The following is a 21835-nucleotide window of genomic DNA, read 5'->3' on the forward strand; positions in this document are numbered from 1 at the left end:
AATGTGGAACTTACCAAACAATATCATTAATATCACACACAAGTAGGATCTTACTGAAGATAATTAAAAAATGGTTGTAGCAGTATACTGACAGAGAACTTCCAGAGATGCAAGCTGGATTCAGAAGAGGATGTGGAATAAGGGATATTATAGCTGCTGTCAGATGGATCCTAGCTCAAACCAAAGAATATCAGAAAGATGTTTACTTGTGTTTTATTGACTATGCAAAGGCATTTAGTTGTGTAGATCATAACAAATTTTGGATGACATTGAGAAGAATGGGAATTCCAGAACACTTGATTGTGCTCATGAAGAACCTGTATATTGACCAGGAGGCTGTTGTTCGAACAGAAAGAGGGAACACTGCATGGTTTAAAACCAAGAAGGGAGTGTGTCAGGGTTGCATCCTTTTCCCATACTTATTCACTCTGTATGCTGGGCAAATGATCCGAGAAGCTGGATGGTATGAAGAAGAATGTGGCATCAGATTGGAGGAAGAATCATTAACAACCTGTGATATGCTGATGACACAACTTTTCCTGCTGAAAGTGAGGAGGACTTGAGGCACTTACTGAGGAAGATTGAAGAATACCGTCTGTGGTATGGATTACATCTCAATATAAAGAAAACAAAAATTCTCACAACTGGACCTATAAGCAGCACCACAACAAATGGAGAAAAGAGTGAAGTTGTTAAAGACTCCACATTGCTTGGTTCTACAATCGACGCCAATGGAAGCAGAAGTCAGGACATTAGACGATGTATAGCACTGGGCAAGTTGGCCGCAAGGGATCTTTTTCAAGTGCTGAGGAGCAAGGATGTCTCCTTGAGGACTAAGGTGTGCCTGACACAAGCCATGATATTTTCAATCACCTCATATGCATGCAAGAGCTGGACGATGAATAAGGAAGACAGAAGAAGATGCTTTTGAGTTGTGGTGCTGGCAAAGAATGCTGAAAGTACCGTGGACTGCTAAAAGAACTAACATCTGTCCTGGAAGAAGTGCAGCAGGAATGCTCCTTGGAAGTGAGAATGGCCAGACTTTGTGTCACCTATTTTGGTCATGTTGTCAGAAGAGACCATTCCCTGGAGAAGGATGTCATGCCTGGTAAAGTGGAGGGTCGACAAAAGAGGGGAAGGCCCTCAATGAGATGGATTGACACAGTGGCTGCTACGATGGGCTCAAGTATATAGCAAGGATCACGGAGCTGGCATGGGACCAGGCGGTGTTTCGTTCTGCTGTGCATAGGGTCTCTATCAGTCAGACACGATTCGACAGCACCTAACAATAACAACAACAGGGGAGTCATTGCCATGGTGGCGATGGCTATGACTGCCTCTGAGGCCACTGTACTTCAGAACACTGTGGGATGAGATCCCCCCTCTTCCCACCATGCAGCATGTAGGAGAGTGGGCTCTTTGCTCCTTCCCACTCACACACTGAGCATGCAGGTCAGGCGTTACTCTGTGACACTGTTTCAGGCAGAGAGCAAGAGAAAGAATTAGTGGAGGCTGAAGAGTCTTCCAAGTCACTCAGTCCTACTTTCCTCCACTTCACAACTTCACATTTATTGCAGCAAACCCCTATTTTCACCAAATTCTTTTAGTCAAGTTTATCATCTAACAGAGGGCCCAGCCTGAGCTTCACTTAAGGCTATGTGCTCACTTAAGGATTCAAGCTATCTAAATAAGATGTTGAGCAGAGTTTCTCAAACCATCTGTAGTGAAAGACTGACGAGATTTTCCATTTTAAGATCTCTGATTTTGTAAAAGGGAATTATTAGAAAAATGTAGTAAAAAATATAGATATCGCAATCCCAGGTTTTTTTATTTAGTATATTCAACAGGCATTAAGTTTCTATGTGAAATTGTGGCAAGATTTTAAAGGCTTTTGCTCAAATTCTATATGTACTACTACCTTGTCATGAACTGCTAAGTTTGCAGAAAGGTCCAGTCTGTGAACCACATTGAGTAGCCTGGTCTAGCAGGCTGGCAGGTAAAGGGAATCAAGTGCTTTCTTGAACAAAAATTAATGTTAAGGAAGAGTGTGAGGTGCAAATGTTTCATTGATGGATCATAGACATCGCTATAGGGGAAGGTGATTCTGAGCACATCCTTGTAAGTTACTCAGCCCATCCACAGCAAAACTTAAAAAGTGACTTTTTGACTAGAGACTCATGGGGACAGATGTGAGTGTAAACTTTGTGGTATCTACCGCTGTGGATGAAAATGGCACCATTTGTTGTCAGTGTAGACTCCAGCAGCCTCTAGGTACCTGGAACTCCAGGGAGCAACAGCAATGGCTAGGCTTTGAGAAACTTACTTCGCCCCAGAAAGCAGGAGCAGAACAAGAGCAAAATTAGCAGATGTTGTGTGGTGGCTCTCAGTGAAAGCTCGTTTCAGAAGCACATGTGAAGGGCTCTGTGAGGACTTCCAGAAATACCTGGAAGGCTTTTGAGAGGAACTGAAGTACAATTTCACAACTTACCTTGATGTTCCAACATGGTAAAATAAAATAAAATAAAAAATTAAGGGTGACAATTATATTATGCATTCATTACAATATTCATTGTTGGCAAAGCCAGCTCTAGCTGTATTCTAAGGTACTGTGCTGTGGATCATATGTAACTGGACTGTGTTTTGTGGCTTCTCTACCTTCCTTTTTTCCCTTTCCCACTGGGCTTCCTGTTCTGAGATTCTGTTTTATTACTGGGGCATCTTCTTGGTTGGGCTTTCTCGATAGCTCTTTCCTGCTCCTTCATCCCCTTCCGAACACTTTTGTTGGCAGTTCCACTGTTTCCCCTTCCCTCACTAATTTTCATTTTACAGAATTACCCTAAAAGATAAGAGAATTGCTGCATGATAGTCTAGAAACCAGAGAAGTGTCTAGCACATGGTAGATGTTCAATTAGTATCTATTGAATAAATGAATAAAAAAGTAATGAAAGCTCAATAATGATTCGAAGTATTTTTAATTTTAAAACATTTCAGTCCTGACATTTTGGTAAATAAACTAGGGCTGTTAACTTTATCAGGGTAAGGTTTTCATCTTTGTACTTAAATTTTTTACATCTTACTCCAAAGAATTTAAGGGTTCATTTATTGTTAACTCATTGACACACTTAAAATTTTGATATGTTTCAAATTAGCATTTAATTTGATTTTCTGATAGCTCATGTGTCAACGTGGCTAGGTTATGTTGCTGTTGTTAGCTGCCATGCAGTCGGCCCCCGACATGGTACCTCATGCATGATGGAATGAAATGTTGCCTGGTCCTACACCATCCCCATGATCAGCTGCAGATCAGGCTGTTGTGATCCACATGGTTTACAGTAGCTGGTTTTGGGAAGCAGATCACCAGACCTTTCTTCTTAGCCATCTTTGGTGGTAGCTCCACTGAATCTGTTCAGCATGTTAGCAACATGGAAGCCTCTACTACTGTTAGTGAAAGTGGTGGCTGCACTTGAGGTACATTGTCTGGGAATCAAACCTGGGTCTTCTGCATGTAAGAAGAAAATCATACTATCAGTCAAACACCTATCCAGATGGTGCTGTACTCTGTAAGTGCGGTTAACTTTAAGTGAAGATTGCTCTCGATAATGTCAGAGGGCCTGACCAAATCAGACAAAAGCCTTACGAGCAATACTGTTTCCCTGAGGAACAAGAAATTCTGCTGTAAGGCTAAAGCCTTCAACTTCTAGCCTTCTAGCTTGCTCTACAAGCTGCTCTGGTGGGGTAGTAGGTAAGGCATTTGACTGCTAACAAGGTCAGTGGTTCAAACCCACCAGCTACTTCTTGGTAGGCAATCTACCTCTATAAAGATTTTCAGCCATGGAAATCCAACGGGGGTCACTATGAGTCAGAATCAACTGGATGGCAGTCGGTTTGGTTATTTTTCTGGTTTAGCTTGCTCTTTAGATTTCAAACTTGCCAACCCCCACAACTGTGTAACCCAATTCCTTGAAATAAATGTCTCTTTCTTCATATAAATAAGTACTCTAGAGAACTCTGATACAATTTTTTTTCTCCAAATCTCATCACTATTTTATTATAAATTATGTTGTGTGCTGAAATTTTTGTCTCATTAACATATTTATTATTGTATGTGGTAGTTCAGTTTGTGTGTCAACTTGGCTGGGCCTAGTTGAGTGGCTGGGCAGCTGGATGCAGTATTTCCCATGATGAGACTGGTAATCAACTCCATGGTGGAATCTACTGTGAGCAGCTGAGTAGCTGCTTTAGGGATGTGGTCTGCTTCCCGTACATAAGGAAAAGCAGTGGGGACCAGTCTCTTGCTTATGACACACTTGAACCCTGCATGTAGCTAAGTTGTTGTTCAGCCGCCTGCCATGCTCTGCCAATCTTGGGACTTGTGGCCTGAGAGATGGCAGCAACAGAGCCAAGAGACCAGCATGACAGATGGCAATAGCGGAGCCCAGAGACCAGCATTAAACAGCAATAAGCTTACCAGCCCACAGGAGAAAGCCAGGTGCCATTGGGCAGGCAGCTTCTTGGCATGGTGAGTTGCCTTCAGGCATTAATTGGTAGACGAGACCAGCATGAAATGGAGTAGCAGGTTGGCTGGCCCACGAAGCATGAAAGCTGAGTACTTTTGAAGCATTAATCGGCAGAAGTGAAGAAACCAAGGAAACAGGAAGCAGAGCTGTCTCAGCCTCAAGGATAGGACCATGACCTTTGGGGATTGTGATAGTTGGAGCTGTGTGTCAATTTGGCTGGTTGGCTGGACCCCAGTCCTGTGTGGTTGTTCCCATGATGGTATCAGATGACTGTGTTTTGAATGGCCAATCTGTTGAAGGGGAGTTTCCCTCAGGGTGTGGCCTGCTTCCAGTATATCCAGGGACATCCAGGGAAGAGACATATTCTTCTGTGGATCGGGATTCTGTTGTGCTGCCTACCACTGTCCATGAGTAAGCAGTTCACCATTCAGCCTGGAGATCTTGGATTCATCATTCGTTGGAGTCAACAGCCAGTATACTACCTGCCAGTCTTGAGCTCCCTGGCCCCTGCAGTTGAGGGAGTGGGGAAAAGCCTCCAGCTTGATGTTTGATCCAAGAAAACTTTGGACTTGCTGGCTTCTATACGTGTTGAGCCATTTTCCTAAGATAAATTTCCTATATATATATATATATATATATATATATATATATATATATAAGCTTTGCTGGTTTTTGTTTCTCTAGAGAACCCAGTCTAACACACGGATGGAACCACCACAGTCCCCTAGCTTTCAAAGAGCCAGACCTTCACCAACTTGGTTCTGGAGTGTGGGGCTGCTCATTCTTGTGAGCCAGTGGGATTGAGTCAAGCTGCTCCCCAAGAGCGAGGGGGCAGGGATGCCATGCCCAAGAGGGAGAGGAATGGGGCCGCCAGGCCAAGGGGGTGAGGTCACCACTCAGGATCTAGGGGACTAGAGCCACCCATTGAAGATCTGTACAGGGGCCAAGTTGACAAGGGGTAGAATTGTGGTAGTTATGTTTATGTGTCAACTTGGCTGGGCCTGGTTGAGTGGCTGGGCAGCTGGATGTAGCTATTCCCCATGATGAGACTGGTTATCAACTCCATAGTTCAATCTACTGTGACCAGCTGAGTATATGCTTTAGGGATGTGGTCTGCTTCTTGTATATAAGGAGAACCCTTGGGGAATGGTCTCTTGCTTATGGCACACTTGAACCCTGCATGTAGCTGAGTTGTTCAGCCGCCTTCCATGCTCTGCCGATCTTAGGACTTTTAATAGACTTGAATTAATGTCCTGCTGTGTGGTTTGGTAACATCGGGATTGTGCCTTTTTACTTGTCAACCTTGTGTTTGTCAGTCTCAGCAGCCAGTACCTATCTGAGTGAAGAAAAGCCTCTAGTTCCAGTGGGCTGGGAGCAGGAGGCATAGCTGAAGCCCAAGGTTGAGGGGCTTTCACTCAGCCCCTAGAGCCTCGCACTTTGATCACGGACTTAAAGCCTGTGTGTGTAGTAAGTTACCTGGTATGGTTTTTCTAGCCATAAGTCTTTGTAAACTCCATGGTGGAATATGCCATGAGCAACTGAGGAGCTCCTGATTAACCGTTAAAGTTATCCACCTGGGGTATTTCTTTTGAAAGCGGCACAAACCAATGTTCTGGGAATTTCGCTCTCTCTTGGGTGCTTAGTATTCTGATGTTATGATTGGTTATTTTGGCCACTCTGCCAGGCTCAAAAGGAGCCCTCCTAGAGGCAGACGAAGTCTGACTGCTGGCTGAAAAAGATGTGCTGCTGAGAGAAATGCTCTCCTGAGACATGTGCTGCTGAGAAAGAACACCGAGACACACACTGCTGGGAGAGAGACTGTTGGCTGAGAGATGGTGGGCTGAAAAAGACTGAGCATTGTTCCTGAACTTGAACTGTAGCCTGGTGCTTCCCTAATAAACCCCATAATCTGTGAGTTCCGGGGCCACTGCAGCGAATTATTGAAGCCAGCAGAAAAGGTGGTGGGTGCTGTATGAGAAATGGTTGCTATCAGGGTTGATGAAAGGGCTGGAGGGAGGCAGCATGTCTGGCCTCACAGGAATAGGCCTTGGGTTATTGATAGTGATTCTGTCTTCCTCTTGTGGGGTTAGAGGAGGTCTGAAGATGTGGCCTACTTATCCCTTTGGCAGCCTCCAAACTGTAAGAGAATAAACTCGTTTGTTCAAGCTATCCCATTTGTGGTATATTCTTGTCAGAGTGGCACTAGGTAACCACAACATTATATTTTTAATACTTCAAAATGCAAATAGTATAAAAAAGTTTATAATGAAAAGTCTCACTCCCTCATAGTTCCACTCCTTGGAGGCTGCTAGTGTTACCAGGTTCTTCTGTGTATCCTTTCAGAGAGTCTATTATATATGTATATATGTACATACACCCCCCCCCCCAAAAAAAAACAGACTCACTGCTGTCGAGTTGGATCTGACTCATAGTGACCCCACCTTGGGTTTCTGAGGTGGTATCACTACAGAAGTAGATTGCCCAACCTTCCTTCCGAGGAGCGGCTGGTGGGTTTGAACGGCCAGCCTTCTGGTAGCAGTCAAGTGCCTTAAGTGTGTGTGTGTGTGTGTGTGTATGTATGTATGTATAATACATATATAGAGAGAGCTCCCATATATATATATATATAATTTTTTTTATCATACTGCACACTTGCACACTGTTCCACACCTTGCTTTTTTCAATCAACATTATGTTTTGGTAATCATTCCATTTTAGTACCTAATGCAGTATTATTTTTTCTTCCATTGGGCAAATATAGTTTATTTATTTATCTCCTATGATTGGGGTGACTATGTAATCTCTTGGGAGCTCTGGTAGCATAGTGGCTAGGCACCTGACTGCTAACCAGAAGGCTGGCGGTTCAAATCCACTAGCCACTCCTTGGAAGGAAGATGGGGCAATCTACTTTCATAGTGATACTGCCTCAGAAGCCCAAGGAGGGGTTGCTATGAGTCGGATCTGACTCGACAGCACATAACAACAACAACAAATGTAATCTCTTGTCTAAAATGGGTCATTTGAAAGTGAAAAGAACACTATTAATAACTACAACAGCAACTCAAACCAAAAAAAAAAAAAACAAACTCTCATTTTAGTATCTCTAAAAAAAAAAGTACAGTGCTGGCCAGCTCCCTCACTGCACTACTCTAAAGATACCATTTACACACATTTCATGTGAAAGGCAACTCCCAGAGCACAGAAATAAGATGTGATAGCGGCCTTTAGAAATGTGCAATGTGGTGCCTCTGGTGCATGGCACATAGTAAGTGCTCAATAAATGTGTTCTGAACTGCCAGTGACAAACTATCATCACTAAAGTATCTATGTGGAAATTAACAACCTTAAATAATGAACTGCATTACTGAAAACAAAGATCATATTATATTCTTTTGTGGAGATTAATTAGGCTCATGGATGAGGTTTATGTTCTAGCTGACAGTTTACACTAGGGAAAGCAGTCTCAAAATCAGTATCGACAGGGAGCATTTACTACTTATTTATGTGGCTGAAAGATTGGGCAATCTACTCCGTAGTGATACTGCCTCGGAAATCCAAGGAGGGATCACTGTAAGTCAGATCTGATTTGAGTCAGATCTGACTCGACGGCAGTGAGTTTGATTTGTATTTTTGGTCATGTGGCTGAAAGAGTAAATTAAGTTAATAACGTTTTGTAAACTTTTAGAAGAAAGAAGTCTAGAGAAAAAAAGACCTAAGTAGTGCACAAACTATGCTTTTAAAAATACTATTTTATTTATACTCATGTATGAAAAAAAGTTGTAGTATCATGTTTACATACATATCAATATTGGAAGCAATTTGATATTGAATCACATCTAAATTTTATAAAGAACACACAAACATTATAACACTGATTGGTTATAGACAGCAGAGTGGGGGGAAAATATTAGTTATAATTTGAATTTTAGGTAAAGAGCAGCACCCTCTGAGAAGAATCAAATCAATTAGTCATCTATACTGAAAAATAATATATACATAGGAAAGTTAGTGATTGTACTGATTTTATTAATTTTGCTGATCCATTTTATTTTCCTCACATTCAATGCAAAGAAATAAAACATAATATGAAGAAAAATATGTCCTTATTATTATTCACAATAGAAAGGGTCTGCTTCATTCTGCAGGCCTGAGCATATTTTACAATAGAGAGCACTTAATGGTTCAAGTGGATCAAGGTACCATTTTGATTCTGATCCACTGAAGAGTCTCATCTGTATTTGGTGACTGAATTAACTTAACTCCATGGGAGCTGTGAAAGCCTGAACCATTTTTGTGGTATTCCGAGATCTCACTAAATAACAAAAGGCTAAACAAGGAAATATAACAATCAGTCTGTCCAGAAATTATATCTATAGGCTCTTTCTTTTAAGGTGGAAGAGAGGGCCCTTTCTCGAGTACACAGATACAAGTATTATTGTAGTTTAGAGATTGCTGAGTTGATACTATGTGTGGTTTAATGAGGATAACATACACAGCAAGACCACTGTCAGATTAAGAAACTTCCACAACTTGTCTCAATTCTTCAAATAACGGAGCAAGTTCTTTTTCTAGGCTGACAATTAATCCTAAAACAAAGAGATTAAGAAAATGAAAAAGTTAGAAAAATTTTCCTGACAAAGTCTTCAAATTAAATGCTTTCTTGCCAAAATTTAGTTACTAAAAAGCATGAGACATATTTTAGACCCCATATCTAAAACAAAATACTATAATTCTGAAAAAGTAATGAAAAAATTCATATTTATTATGAAGTTTGTTTTTATCATTATTAAAATGGACAGATGAAAAAGTCTGTGCCTAAGATATAGAACGAATTATATTTACTATAATTTTGTTAAAAGTTTTGAAAAGAAAAAACTGGATTTTATACCTGTTTCAAAATCTGTATTAATTCAGAAATAACACACTTGATTTTTATTAGAGAAGGAATACTTTTTCTCCCCAAGCAAATTTTAAAGGACTAACAAAAGTTAGATAGGCTTCTCTGATTTTGAGCAAAAGAATAATCAGATATTTATTTTATAATTTCAACAAAGACAAGGCATAAATAGATATTTTAAATGAAATATGTAATTTCAAAGATGAATAATAATAATAAAAAAACTCACTGCCATTGAGTTGTTTCTGACTCAAAACAACCCCTCCTTGGGTTTCCAAGGAGGTATCTGCACAGAAGTAGATTGCCCAGCCTTCCTTTCAAGGAGTGGCTGGTGCATTTGAACCACCAGCCAGCCTTCTGGTTAGCAGTCAAATGCCTTAGACACTACACCACCAGTGCTCCTTCAAAGATGGTAGGAGCATAAAATATCACTCAAATTTTTAAAAAGAAATCCAATGATAAATCTGGGAGACAAATTATTTTCAAAATTAGAAGATGTAGCGTCTCTTTACCAGAGTCAAAGTATATACCTATTAGTGCCTCTGCTCTGTGTTCAAACAAATAAAAATCCTTCCTCAGTCTCACAGAAAAATATTAAAAGTATCTTGGATTCTCAGGGCCAGGTTCTAAGTACTAAAATATCATTCCACATATAACTACAATTTATCACAATTGGCGAACAAGCATGTTGGTGATCAGCAATTTATCACAATTCAATTTTAATACACTTATAATATTAACACCACCACTACTATGTACTTTACAAAATGTTTTTGCATGTTTTAGAGCTTTAAAAAATTTAAAAATGAAAGAGAGCTAACAGGTTATCAAATCTAAACTCATTTTAAAGATGAATATGAGGACAGGTTTCAGTGACTTAGCTAAGATTAGAACTTGTTCAAACTTTTTGGAAAGAAAGAAAGAAACACAAAAACCCAGAAAAAGAGAAATGTATAATAATTCTAAACATTAGTCAGGTCTTAGGAGACAGACCTTAAAATAAATTCTGCTTTAGCCAACAAGGAATAAATGATCACAACTCACCTGAATACGTTCATAACTGTTGTTGGTGTTGTTATGCACCGTCGAGTTGGACCTGACTCATAGTGACCCCTCCTCGGGTTTCCGAGGCAGTATCACTACGGAAGTAGATTGCCCCATCTTCCTTCCGAGGAATAGCTGGTGGATTTGAACCACCAGCCTTCTGGTTAGCAGTCAAGTGCCTTAGAAACTATGCTACCAGAGCTTCCAACTATACACATAAATATCCAGTGATGGGTATTGTATGTATACCCACTTCTCACCTATCAACATGCTTAGGTTCCAAAGACCAGATTGTCATCTGAAAACCAGTATTATGCAAAAATGGAAGCTGACCACATCAGATCACAAAATGGAGGATCATTACATAACTGCCAAATCATTGAGAATCATGGCCCAGCCAAGTTGACACACGACCTTAAGCATCACAGGCAGCATCACTCTTACCTCACACCTCAGCATGTTACTGCCAGATGTATGGTATCAATGAGAAAAATAGATAGCAGATTTTTTACTACTGCTGTGAGAAACATCAGATAACGAGGCAGTTGGTAAGTGAGGAGTAGGTGTAATGGGATTTTACTGTCTTCTATACAATGTAGTTTCCTAGCATTTGTTTTCAAATTCTTCAGCCCTTAAAAAGCACGAGAGCGCCAAAAACACAATAAAATATTTTTTAAGAAATCAAAAGTACACTAAAAAAAATAAAAAAGGGTGCATGAGCGCAGACGTGTTCATCCTATTACACGTGCGTGATCTTTAAAATTAAATGCTCAATCACATTCATGTTGCTTACTATCTTTTAGGAGCTTTGGTGGCGGACTGCTGACCCAAACCAAAATGAAACTCACTACTAAGAGTCAACTGCAACTTATAGCAACCTCCACTGGGTTTCCAAGGCTGTAAATCTTTACGGTGGAACACTGCTTCATCTTTCTCCCTTGGAGCGCCTGGTGGGTTTGAACCACCAACGTTTTGGTTAGCAGCCAAATGCCTTAACCATGACACTATGTAAGTTCCTTATATGGAACTGACCTCATCCTTAATCATACTGCTATCTTTAGCTGTGGTAATGCGAGCAAGATATAGCACTCAAGGGCTGAAGGTAGCCATTTAATTTTCCTTCAATTGTAAAAAAATCACTTCCCCTTACTGTTGTACTTAATTAGAAAAAAAAAAATCCCTTAAGATGGAGAATGCATATTAGTTACAATATACAGATAGGGAAAGTAGGACTCAAAGAAGTCAAGTCACTTTACCCTAGAGTAAGGAAAAAAGATGGTGGAGTTCGTCACAAATTCTGGTTTTATGAGTCTCAATCTACTATTCCTATTGATTTTGACTGCTGAGATATGGTAATATAAAGAACTGAAAGCCATACTTAAGGTAATTAAAGCATACCTGTATTGGCATTGCTGCTGGCTATGAAACTCACCACTAAAGGTAAACGATTAAACTGAACCACCTAAAAAGGAAAACAAATCTATGTTATAAGTTATGTTGTAAAAAGGTAGTGTAACTCATATGATATCTTAATCTTCAAAGTTTTAAAAAGGTTAATGTGTAAGATACCAGCCTAGCATCATGAAACATGGATGAGATTAAGTATTTCCCAAAACCAGAAAAACTGATGACCTCTTTGTAAATGACAGTAATCATAGCATCAGAATCTGCTAACTTCAGGAGGGATACTGAGGATCAAGATTAGCCAAAAGCTGAATCCCATAAGGTGGAAGTCAGACATACCTTCTCTCTCCATCCTTTCCACTAATTCTGACACCAGCCATCCTCCCCACAGCAACCTGCAGGGTTTGATAATTCACTGCAGCAGCCACAAAGAACTTATACCCATACTTCAGTGATTTATTAAGGAAGTTAACAGGGTACAACTTGGAATCAGGATAAAAAGACTACAACTCAAAATATGGATCAGAAAGCACACGGGCAACGTTTGGGAAGCCCCTCCTAAGTGTCCCTCCCTTCTTCAGTGCAGGACAGCTCTCTCAGCTCCTCTCGACCATGGCAAGCATGCAGACCCTGCTCTCTGCTGTGCAAACCTCCTCTTGACCCTGAGGACAGGCCTCTCTGCCTTCAGCCTCTCTAATGCTATCAGACCCGAGTAGCAGTTCTGCTGCATTCCCAGCTGCAGGCTGCTGCCTTCAGTGCTATAGCTTTTGACTTGTGTTACAGCTCCTTCAGGAGGTTCCTCATTTCTCTTCTCTCTGCTGCTTCTCCCCTCTCCTTTCTCCTTCCTTCTTCTGTCTACCAATCTCTGTGGGGTTGGCAGCATATATAGGCAAACTGATAGTCAATTTCAAAAGGCAAAGTGTCGATTATAAACTAGGCTTAGTAAATATTACATGGCTAAAAGCAAGTAGCTGTATCTTCATGATTTTTTTCTACCTCATTTGTACTACTTTACTAATAGTATATATGCAGTATCTGGGAAATTAAAGGTCAGATGTATTGGTTATTTTGTTTTTCCCAATACACTTAAAATATGTAACTTTTAAAATAAAAAAAAAATATTGTTTGTATGCATCAGTAGTGCATGAATTATACTCTGAGAAACAATGGTCTAACGCAGAAGGGACTAATTTATTCTAAACAAGAAAATGCAGCTGGAAATCTATATGTAACAATTGCTTCCCCACCAAAAATGTCCTCATTTAATATATGTACATTTCAAACCAAATGAAGGAATAAGCATCAATAACAAATTTAAAGGACTGATCATTTGACTTTCAAGGGAAAAGTTTTATCTGCCACAAACCAAAAAAGTGTATCATTTGAGAAATCACAGTTTAGCTAAGGGCACCATCTACTGGAGGTAAAAGTGACCTCACTTATTCTTTTTAGGGTAAGATATACTTTATTATTAAATCTTTTTAAATACTTTTCCATATTAATTATTTTCTGCTATAAAATGTAAAGAAAATTACTACAGTTCAACATAACTAAGGCTAAGAATTAAAATTCCACCATCTCTAAAACTGGAATTTAAAATAATATTGCAAGGTATTTTCTATACAAGATACAACAATGATGGTTAAAATCAGCAAACAATTTAATATTTATGAACCTACCTGGTAGGTGTTATAGTAACAGATAATACTTTTGTTTTTCGAGAGTCCAAGTTTGCTGCCTTGGTCTGTTGCAAGGGCAAAAGTAGATAAGAAGCCAGGTCTCAAAGCATGCTCGGGAGCGTTATCATTGGCCACTGGTGGACAAAATTATTTAAATAAATATTATACAGAGGATACATATGGTAGATATAAGATTTACAGCCTCTCTTTTTTTCCTTCTTTTTCTATAAACCAATGAAAAATTGTGTATAAAGGTCTTGTGTCATAATTCTAAAAATAACATTGACTGGGTCTCCTCAATTTAGGTGGGAAAAATTGCTCAATCAGAGAAGTTCAGTGACTGTAACTAAGGGAAGAAATACCTACACTCACAATTTCTTTAAAAGAAACAATGATGTCTAAATTTTCTTGACATCTACTTAAAGCACAGATTAAGCAATACATTTAATATTCTCATTAACTGAGAACAAGCTAGAATAAAATGATGAAAAAAGTTATAAACATCTTTGCTCTCATGAAATTCACAGCAGTGTTTCTCATAGATATGAAAAATCCTGTGGCTGACTACCTATTTTAAGTTTCTCCCACTCACTGAAAGGGCTAAATGGAATTTACTGTACTATTAAGTGCAGAGCTCAAGGTTTTAATATAGAGATCCATCCTGGGAACGAATGTTAAAAAAATCAAAACCAAACCTCACTGCCCTCATGTCAACTCTGACTCATAGCAATCCTATAGGACAGACTAGAACTGCCCCACCATAGTTTCCAAGGCTGTAAATCTTTGCAGAAGCAGACTGCCTCATCTTTCTCCCACAGAGCAACTGGTGGCTTTGAATCATCATCCTTTCAGTTAGCAGCCAAGAACTTAAATGTGCACATGCACCCAAGGGCTCTTTATAGAGAATGTTAGTGCTAGAAAATCTCTTTGACATTATTTTGCTGAAAGGAGCTCTGGCAGTGTAGTGCCTAAGGCATCTGACTGCTAATCAGAAGGTTGGTGGTTCAAACCCACCAGCCACTCCGTGGAAGGAAGACTGCGCAATCTACTTCCGTAAAGATTTACCACCTCGAAACCCAAATGGGGTCACCATTAGTTGGAATCAATTTGGTAGCAGTGACTTTGGTTTTTTTTTATTATTTTGCTCAAGCTCTCATTACAGAACCAAGAAAAGTCAAATGACTTGTCCACAGTTACCCATGTTTTATAATAGGTCAGAAAACATACTGGACCACGTGACATTAGGAGATGATGAGCTCTAATATTGTCTTGTCACTGATTCATGTCCAATGCTGGGCTGGCAATGTGGCAATGCAGACTTTTTGCACTTCAACATCTTCATTTATAAAATGAAAAGAACTAAGTTAGGCAACCTCTAAACTTCCTTCCAATTTTAAAATCTAAAATTATCTGACTTATGTGATAAAATCAAAAAAAACCTAACTCTGACTTATAGCGACCCCTCCTTGAGTTACTGAGGTGGTATCACTATGGAAGTAGATTGCCCTGTCTTCCTTCTGAGGAGTGGCTGGTGGATTTGAACCGCCAGCCTTCTGGTTAGCAGTCAAATGCCTTAGGCACTATACTACCAGAGCTCCCTGGTGGAAAATAAATTGTAAACAAGGATCCAGAACATTATTTAATCTCCGTTTGATGAAATTATTACAATGTCTCATATAACTGCCTTAAAACGGCAAACATTCATTATGATCATGCCATGTCATAGAAATAATTAGTGAAAATGGTCTGAATCCACACTGACTGATTCTTTGACATTATGTACACTTCTTAAAAAAGGTTGAAAATTACGCCAACTACTGTTAGACTCTGGTTAAGTAATTAAATAATTTTTAGTAGGGAAGCAGGAAATCAACAAAGATTAAATAAATCAATGTATGATGAGTCAAACATATGAAAGTCTATCCTGTTAACTACTTGCAACAGAACTACTGATTAAAAAGAGAAAATGAGAGGGGTGTATGTGTGTGTATGTGTATGTATGTGTGTGTGTGTGTGTGTGTATATATATATATAATTACTTACATGCTCAGTCTCATCAGATTTATTAATGTTTTACAATATACCATCAATATTAATGGGAAACTGGGGCTGTGATAAATCCATGCTTAAATCCTATAGGTTAACATGATACTTGACACGTCATAAGTTATACATGCCAATTCAGCCCTCAACATACAAAAATAAAACATTGAAACTAATACCATATATTGAATTTATTGTTAGGGGTTTATATGCTTCCTTCTTTACTACTACTAGATAGACACACACACATATTTAGTCAAAAGTAAATGTGACAATTGTAATTAAGTGCTTAGCTTACCTTTAATAACAGGTACTCCATCTCTATCAGACACAACAATAGCATGGAGTCCTTCAACACTGGAAAGAGAAAAATTAAATTATTACAAAACATTCTTTTTCTCAAAATGTGCACCTCAAAAGTAGCAATGGTAGTTTTCATTATATTTCTGGGGAAACAAACAAACAGTAACAAATGTTTATTACCAACATATTCAGTTTACTGATGAAGACCTAAAATAGAGCTGATTCTCCATTAAAATATATATTAACATTCTATGATTTTAAAAAGTATGAAAGGTTATTAGTAGTGATGACAATGTCAAACAGAAAGCCCTTTATCTCATTCATTTCACTATTGCTAAAGGAACAGGAAGGTGCTATCTTTTGACCTCCTCTAACTCCACAAGAGGAAGACAGAATCACCATCAGCAGCCCAAGGCCTGTTCTTATAAGGCCAGACATGCCACCATCCTCCAGCCTTCTTACTAACCATGACATGACACCAACCATCCCTCTCGCGGCATCCACCACCTCTGCTGGGTTCAATATTTCACTGCAGTGGCCACACTGAACTCACAGATTACGGTGTTTATTAGGGAAGCAACAGGATACAGTTCAAGTTCAGGAACAAGCTCAGTCTCTCTCAGCTAGCTGTTTCTCAGCAGTGCATCTCTCTCTTGCAGCACATCTCTCTCTCTGTAGTGTGTCTCTCTCAGCCAGCCATCAGAGACATTCCTTCCTCTGCCTCTATGAGGACTCATTTTAAGCCTGGCAGACTGGCAAAACTAACCAATCCCAATATCAGAATTCTATACACCTGAGAGAGAGCAAACTTCCCAGAACATTGCTTTGTGCTGCTTCAGGTGGATGACTTTCAACAAGCAGCTACTCAGCTGCTCATGGCAAAGTGGGAGTTATAAAGACTGGCTAGAAAAGCTATACCATTTAATTTACCACACAGCAACTATCAAGTGCCCAGTATTTGTGGCACTTAACAATTGCGTATTATGATAAGCAAAAGTAAACAGTCTCTGCCTGCATGAAGCTTACAATCTAAAAGATGAGCAGTTATAAAATAATCTCACACTAACAAATACAAAACTGCAACAGTGACAAGTGTGATTAAAAGGTCTAAGGGGATATGATAGCCTATAAAAGAGGGGGTTAATGTAGACAGGTGGCTTATAGAACACTTCCCTCCAAAAGTGACACCCTCAACTAAGATATTACAGCACTAAGTTAAGACGGTTTGAGAAAGGTCATTCTAAGCCAAAGGAACAGCACACAAAGAATGAAGACCGTTCAGCAATCCCCTTAGCTACACCTATATAAGGAGTAAGCAGAATGGCCAAGGGCATAGCTTTGATGAAAGACCTGGGTTTTAGTCCAGATCTTATCATTTATTATTTATGCTACCTTGGTCCAGCTACTAAATCTCTAAACTTCATTTTAACAATCTGAAAATGAGGATACTTGTGTACTTATTTACCTTTTGTAAACTTTAGTAATGATCATTAATTAACATCAATGGTGTCATAATCTGTGTACAATGACAGTGATATAACTTAACACTGTACAATAAATACTTAAATATCAGCGAGAATCCCTAGGAAATTGGCAGTTAAAAACTATGTCTTCTAGAGCACAACAATGTTAAAAATTTTAATGGGGAAATATTCCCAAACCTTCCACATTTACACAAAACCTATAGCTCCACAACTATCTTGTAATATTAGTAAATTACAATTCAGAAATACATTCCAGAATTACTCATTCATTATTACGTTAAACTTAATGCTTTAATTTAGAAGTTAGCAGTATTTATATTAACCTAATGTTAAGATAACATTAAGATTAATTTAAAGTCATATTGTCAAAAAGTTTAAAGTTACTGTTGTTAGGAATCAAGGAATTGGTTCTGAATCACTGAGACCCTATGTACTACAGAACAAAACACTGCCTGGGACCGTGCCTTCTTCACAATCACTGCTACATTTGAGCCCACTGTTGTAGCCACTGTATGAATTTATCTCTTTGAGGATCTTCCTCTTTCCTGCTGACCCTCTACCAAGCATGATGTCCTTCTCCAGATATAGTCCCCCTCTTGGTAACATATTCAATGTACATAAGTCTCATCACCCTTGCTTCTAAGGAGCATTCTGTATGTACTTCTTCCAAGACATATTTGTTCATTCTTCTGGCAGTCCATGGTATATTCAATATTCTTTGCCAACACTGATTCAAACGCATCAATTCTTTGATTTTCCTTATTCATTGTCCAGCTTCACATGCATATAAAACAAACAAACAAAAACTCATTGCCATTGAGGTGATTCCGACTCATAGTGACCCCCTCTAGGTATCCGAGGTGGTAAATCTCTACGGAAGTAGATTGCCCAGTCTTAATTTCTGCAGAATGGCTAATGGGTTTGAACCTCCAACCTTCTGATTAGCCATCAAATTCCTCAGGCACTATGCCACCAGGCCTCCTTATGCTCACATGCATATAAGGGGACTGAAAATATCACAGCTTGAGTCAGGCACTCCCTAGGTTTCAAAGTGACATCTTTGCTCTATAATACTTTTAAGACATCTTTTGCAACATATTTGCCCAAGGCATTATGTCCTTTGATTTCTTGACTGCTGTGTCCATGGGTAGTGATTATGGATCCAAGTAAAATTAAATCCTTGATGACTTCATTATTATCTCCATTAATTGTGATGCTGCTTAGGTACAGGATTTCTTTTCTTCTTGTTGGGGTATAATCCATACTGAAGGCTAAAGTTCTTGATCTTCACCAGTAAGTACTTCAAGCCATCTTCACTTTCAGCAAGCAAGGTTGTATCACGTGCATATCGCAGACCGTTAATGGCTCTTCCTTCAATCATGTTGCCATGTATGGTTGTCTAGTGCTGCTATAACAAAAAATATGGAAGGATGGTGTTTTTTTTTTTTTTTAAATAATGGAGACTCGTAGAATTTGTTAGTCTAAAGGACTCTTCTGCTTTCACATAAAACCTGTTGCCATAAATCAATCGCAACTCATATTAACCCTATAGGACAGAGTGGAAATGCCTTTTATAGGTTCCTAGGCTAAAGCACTTGACTGCTAACCAGAAGGCTGGCGGTTCAAACCCACCAGCCACTCCTCGGAAGGAAGGTTGGGCAATCCTACTTCCATAGTGATACTGCCTCGGAAACCCAAGGAGGGGTCGCTATGAGTTGGGGCCAACTCGATGGCACATAACAACAACAACGACAGGCATTAATCTTCAAGAAAGCAGACTGCCACATCTTTCTCCTGCATCTTCCACATAACTCTCTCAAACTGAAAAAGAATTTGAATTTTCATCTAAGGAAAATGCACATTGCTACTAGATTTCAGACACTGGGAATATATACATCTACCTGTCCTGCAAACAATAAATATCAGAATTCAAATGACAAATCTTACTATCTTATTTGGAAGGATGGTTTAACAAACAGGGCTTTATCCTCTTACAATTTAGGAGGCTAGAAATCTGAGTTCAAAGTGCCAGCTCTAGGGGCTGGGTGAAGGCTCCTTGAGCTTGGGCTTCACACTGCCTCTTCCTCCTGGCCCACTGGAGCTGGATATATCTCTTAACTCAGGCAGCTGCTGGCTGCTGAGGCTGACAAACCCACACTCAGCAAGCAAAATGGCACAGCATGTAACAACAACAAGAATCTAACATTTATTTAGGTCTTTTCTTTTTTTCCAATCATTTTAATGGCCTTTTGCTTTCTTAATTTCTTCATGTTCTTGCTGTCATCCAACAACTAAAATTAGTGTTCAATTTGTGAACTCTATTCTTCAGATGGTATCTAAATTTGGGTTAGCAGCCAAGCACTCTGATTATATCTATTTCCACAGTGATATCGCCTTGGGAACCAAAGGAGGGCTTGCTATGAGTCAGACCTGACTTGACAGCAGTGAGTATTCCATCCACTATGGTCCATTTGTATAGTCACTGTTTACGCTGTTGAAAAAAGGTGTTTGTAATGAGTAAGTCATTGGTCTTGCATAACACTATTATGCAATCTCTGGTGTTGTTTCTATCACCAAGGCCATATTTTCCAACTATCAATGTTTGTTCATATCCAACTTTCAAATCTGAATCACTAATAATTATCAATGCATCTAATGGCATGTTTGATCAACTTCAGATGGCAAAATTTGGTAAGCATCTTCAGTTTCTTCATTTAGTGGTTAGTGGTTGGTACGTAAATAGAATAGTAGTAGTATTAACTAGTCTTCCCTGTACAAAACAACACAACACACTGCCATCGAGTTGGATCTGACACATAGCGACCCCTCCTTGGGTTTCTGAGGTGGTATCAACACAGAAGTAGATTGCTCAACCTGCCTTTCAAGGAGTGGCTGGTGGGTTTGAAATGCCAGCCTTCTGGTTAGCAGTCAAATGTTTTAGGCACTATGCCACCAGAGCTTATTCTATCACTGACAGTGTTGTACTTCATGATAGATCATGAAATGCTCTTTTTGACAATGAATGTGATTCCATTCCTCTTCAATTTGTTATTCCTGGCATAGTAGAAGTGCTATTAAAATTTGAGAGGAAAAATCCTACAATTAAATAACTTTACGTTCCCACCATTAAAATAAGAATGAGATAACTGTATAAATAATGACTGGTATTATTCCTATTATCACTCAACCTCAGAATTATCTATGGCTTAAAATATCCTTCATAAAATTAGTATGTATTACAAATACACTCTTAAGTTAAAAACAGGATATATAAACTTATCTTACAGATACTTATAAGCAGACAAATCACCTTTGTACAAAGTTGTCAATAACAACATTACTTGAGCTAACCTAATTGTCCATTAACAAGTTACATAAATTATTACAGATACAGACAATGTAACCTCTGCAGCCATTAAAAAGAAAGCATTAGCTTTTTATGTACTGGGAGGTACTGATCTCAAAGTTACATTGGTTAAGTGAAAAGTTACAAAGTACTGAATAGTGTATATACATTTCTCTCTCAGAATATGTATTGGTTGTATGCACATAAAATATCTCTGATGGTAACAAGCGAGGCCTCAGAAAGGGAATCTGCATGAGTGGAAGCCAGGAACGGGAAGCTTATCACTCTATGTCCAGAGGTAACTTTTAACCCTTAAACCTTATGATGTTTGTCTTAGTTTTTTAAACCTATTGCAGCAGTCAATTCCAACTCATAATAACCCTACAGGACAGAGTAGAAATGTCCCGTAGGGTTTCTTAGACTGTAATCTTTACAGAGAAGGCACTTGGCAGCTAACCTGAAGATCAGTGGTTCGAACCCACCAGCAGCTAGCTGCTCTGCAAGAGGAAGATGAGGCAATCTATTTATGTAAAGATTTACGGCCTTGGAAACCAAGTGGGGGTCGCTATGAGTTGGAACTGACTCAACGGAAGTGGGACTGATGATTGATTGAGTGAATCTCTACAGTAGCAGACTGACAATTTTTTCCTGAAGAGCATCTGTTGTTGTTATTTGCCATCGAGCTGGACCCAACTCATAGCGACTCCTCCTTGGGTTTCCAAGGTGCTATCACTACAGAAGTAGACTGCCCAACCTTCCTTCCGAGGAGTGGCTGGTAGGTTTGAACCTCCAGCCTTCTGGTTAGCAGTCAAGTGCCATAGGACTACACTACCAGAGCTCCTGAAGAGCATCTAGTGGGTCAGTATCACCAACATTCTGGTTAGCAGCTAAGCATTTAAACACTGTGCCACCAAGGCTCTGACATGCCACAACTAGGGCTTTAATAAACGGAAGTTTTTAATCTCTCACTTTAGGATGCTAGAAGTCTGAGTTCAGAGTATCGGCTCTCAGGAAAGGCTTTCTGTGACTCTGGGGTAAAAGGTCTTTGAGTCTTTTCAGCTTCTGTTACTCAGTTCACTGGCAATCTTCATGTGGCACATATATTCCTCTCTGATTGT

General features: G+C 39.3%; 1 protein-coding gene across 1 annotated transcript in view; it reads right to left on the reverse strand.

Moving 5' to 3' along the window:
- Positions 1-9029: 9029 nt before the first annotated feature.
- LAMTOR3 (late endosomal/lysosomal adaptor, MAPK and MTOR activator 3) overlaps positions 9030-21835 on the reverse strand; it is a 32986-nt gene continuing 20180 nt past the window's right edge. Inside the window, exons 3-6 of the mRNA XM_007948855.2 lie at positions 15883-15941; positions 13542-13675; positions 11857-11920; positions 9030-9103 (exon numbers count right to left, since the gene is read on the reverse strand). Coding sequence (XP_007947046.1) covers positions 9030-9103; positions 11857-11920; positions 13542-13675; positions 15883-15941 — 331 coding nt within the window. The remainder of the gene's footprint in view (positions 9104-11856; positions 11921-13541; positions 13676-15882; positions 15942-21835) is intronic.

Source organism: Orycteropus afer, unplaced genomic scaffold (assembly GCF_000298275.1).
Source record: "Orycteropus afer afer isolate SDZICR_OR568_19922 unplaced genomic scaffold, OryAfe1.0 scaffold00229, whole genome shotgun sequence".
NCBI lineage: Eukaryota > Metazoa > Chordata > Mammalia > Tubulidentata > Orycteropodidae > Orycteropus > Orycteropus afer.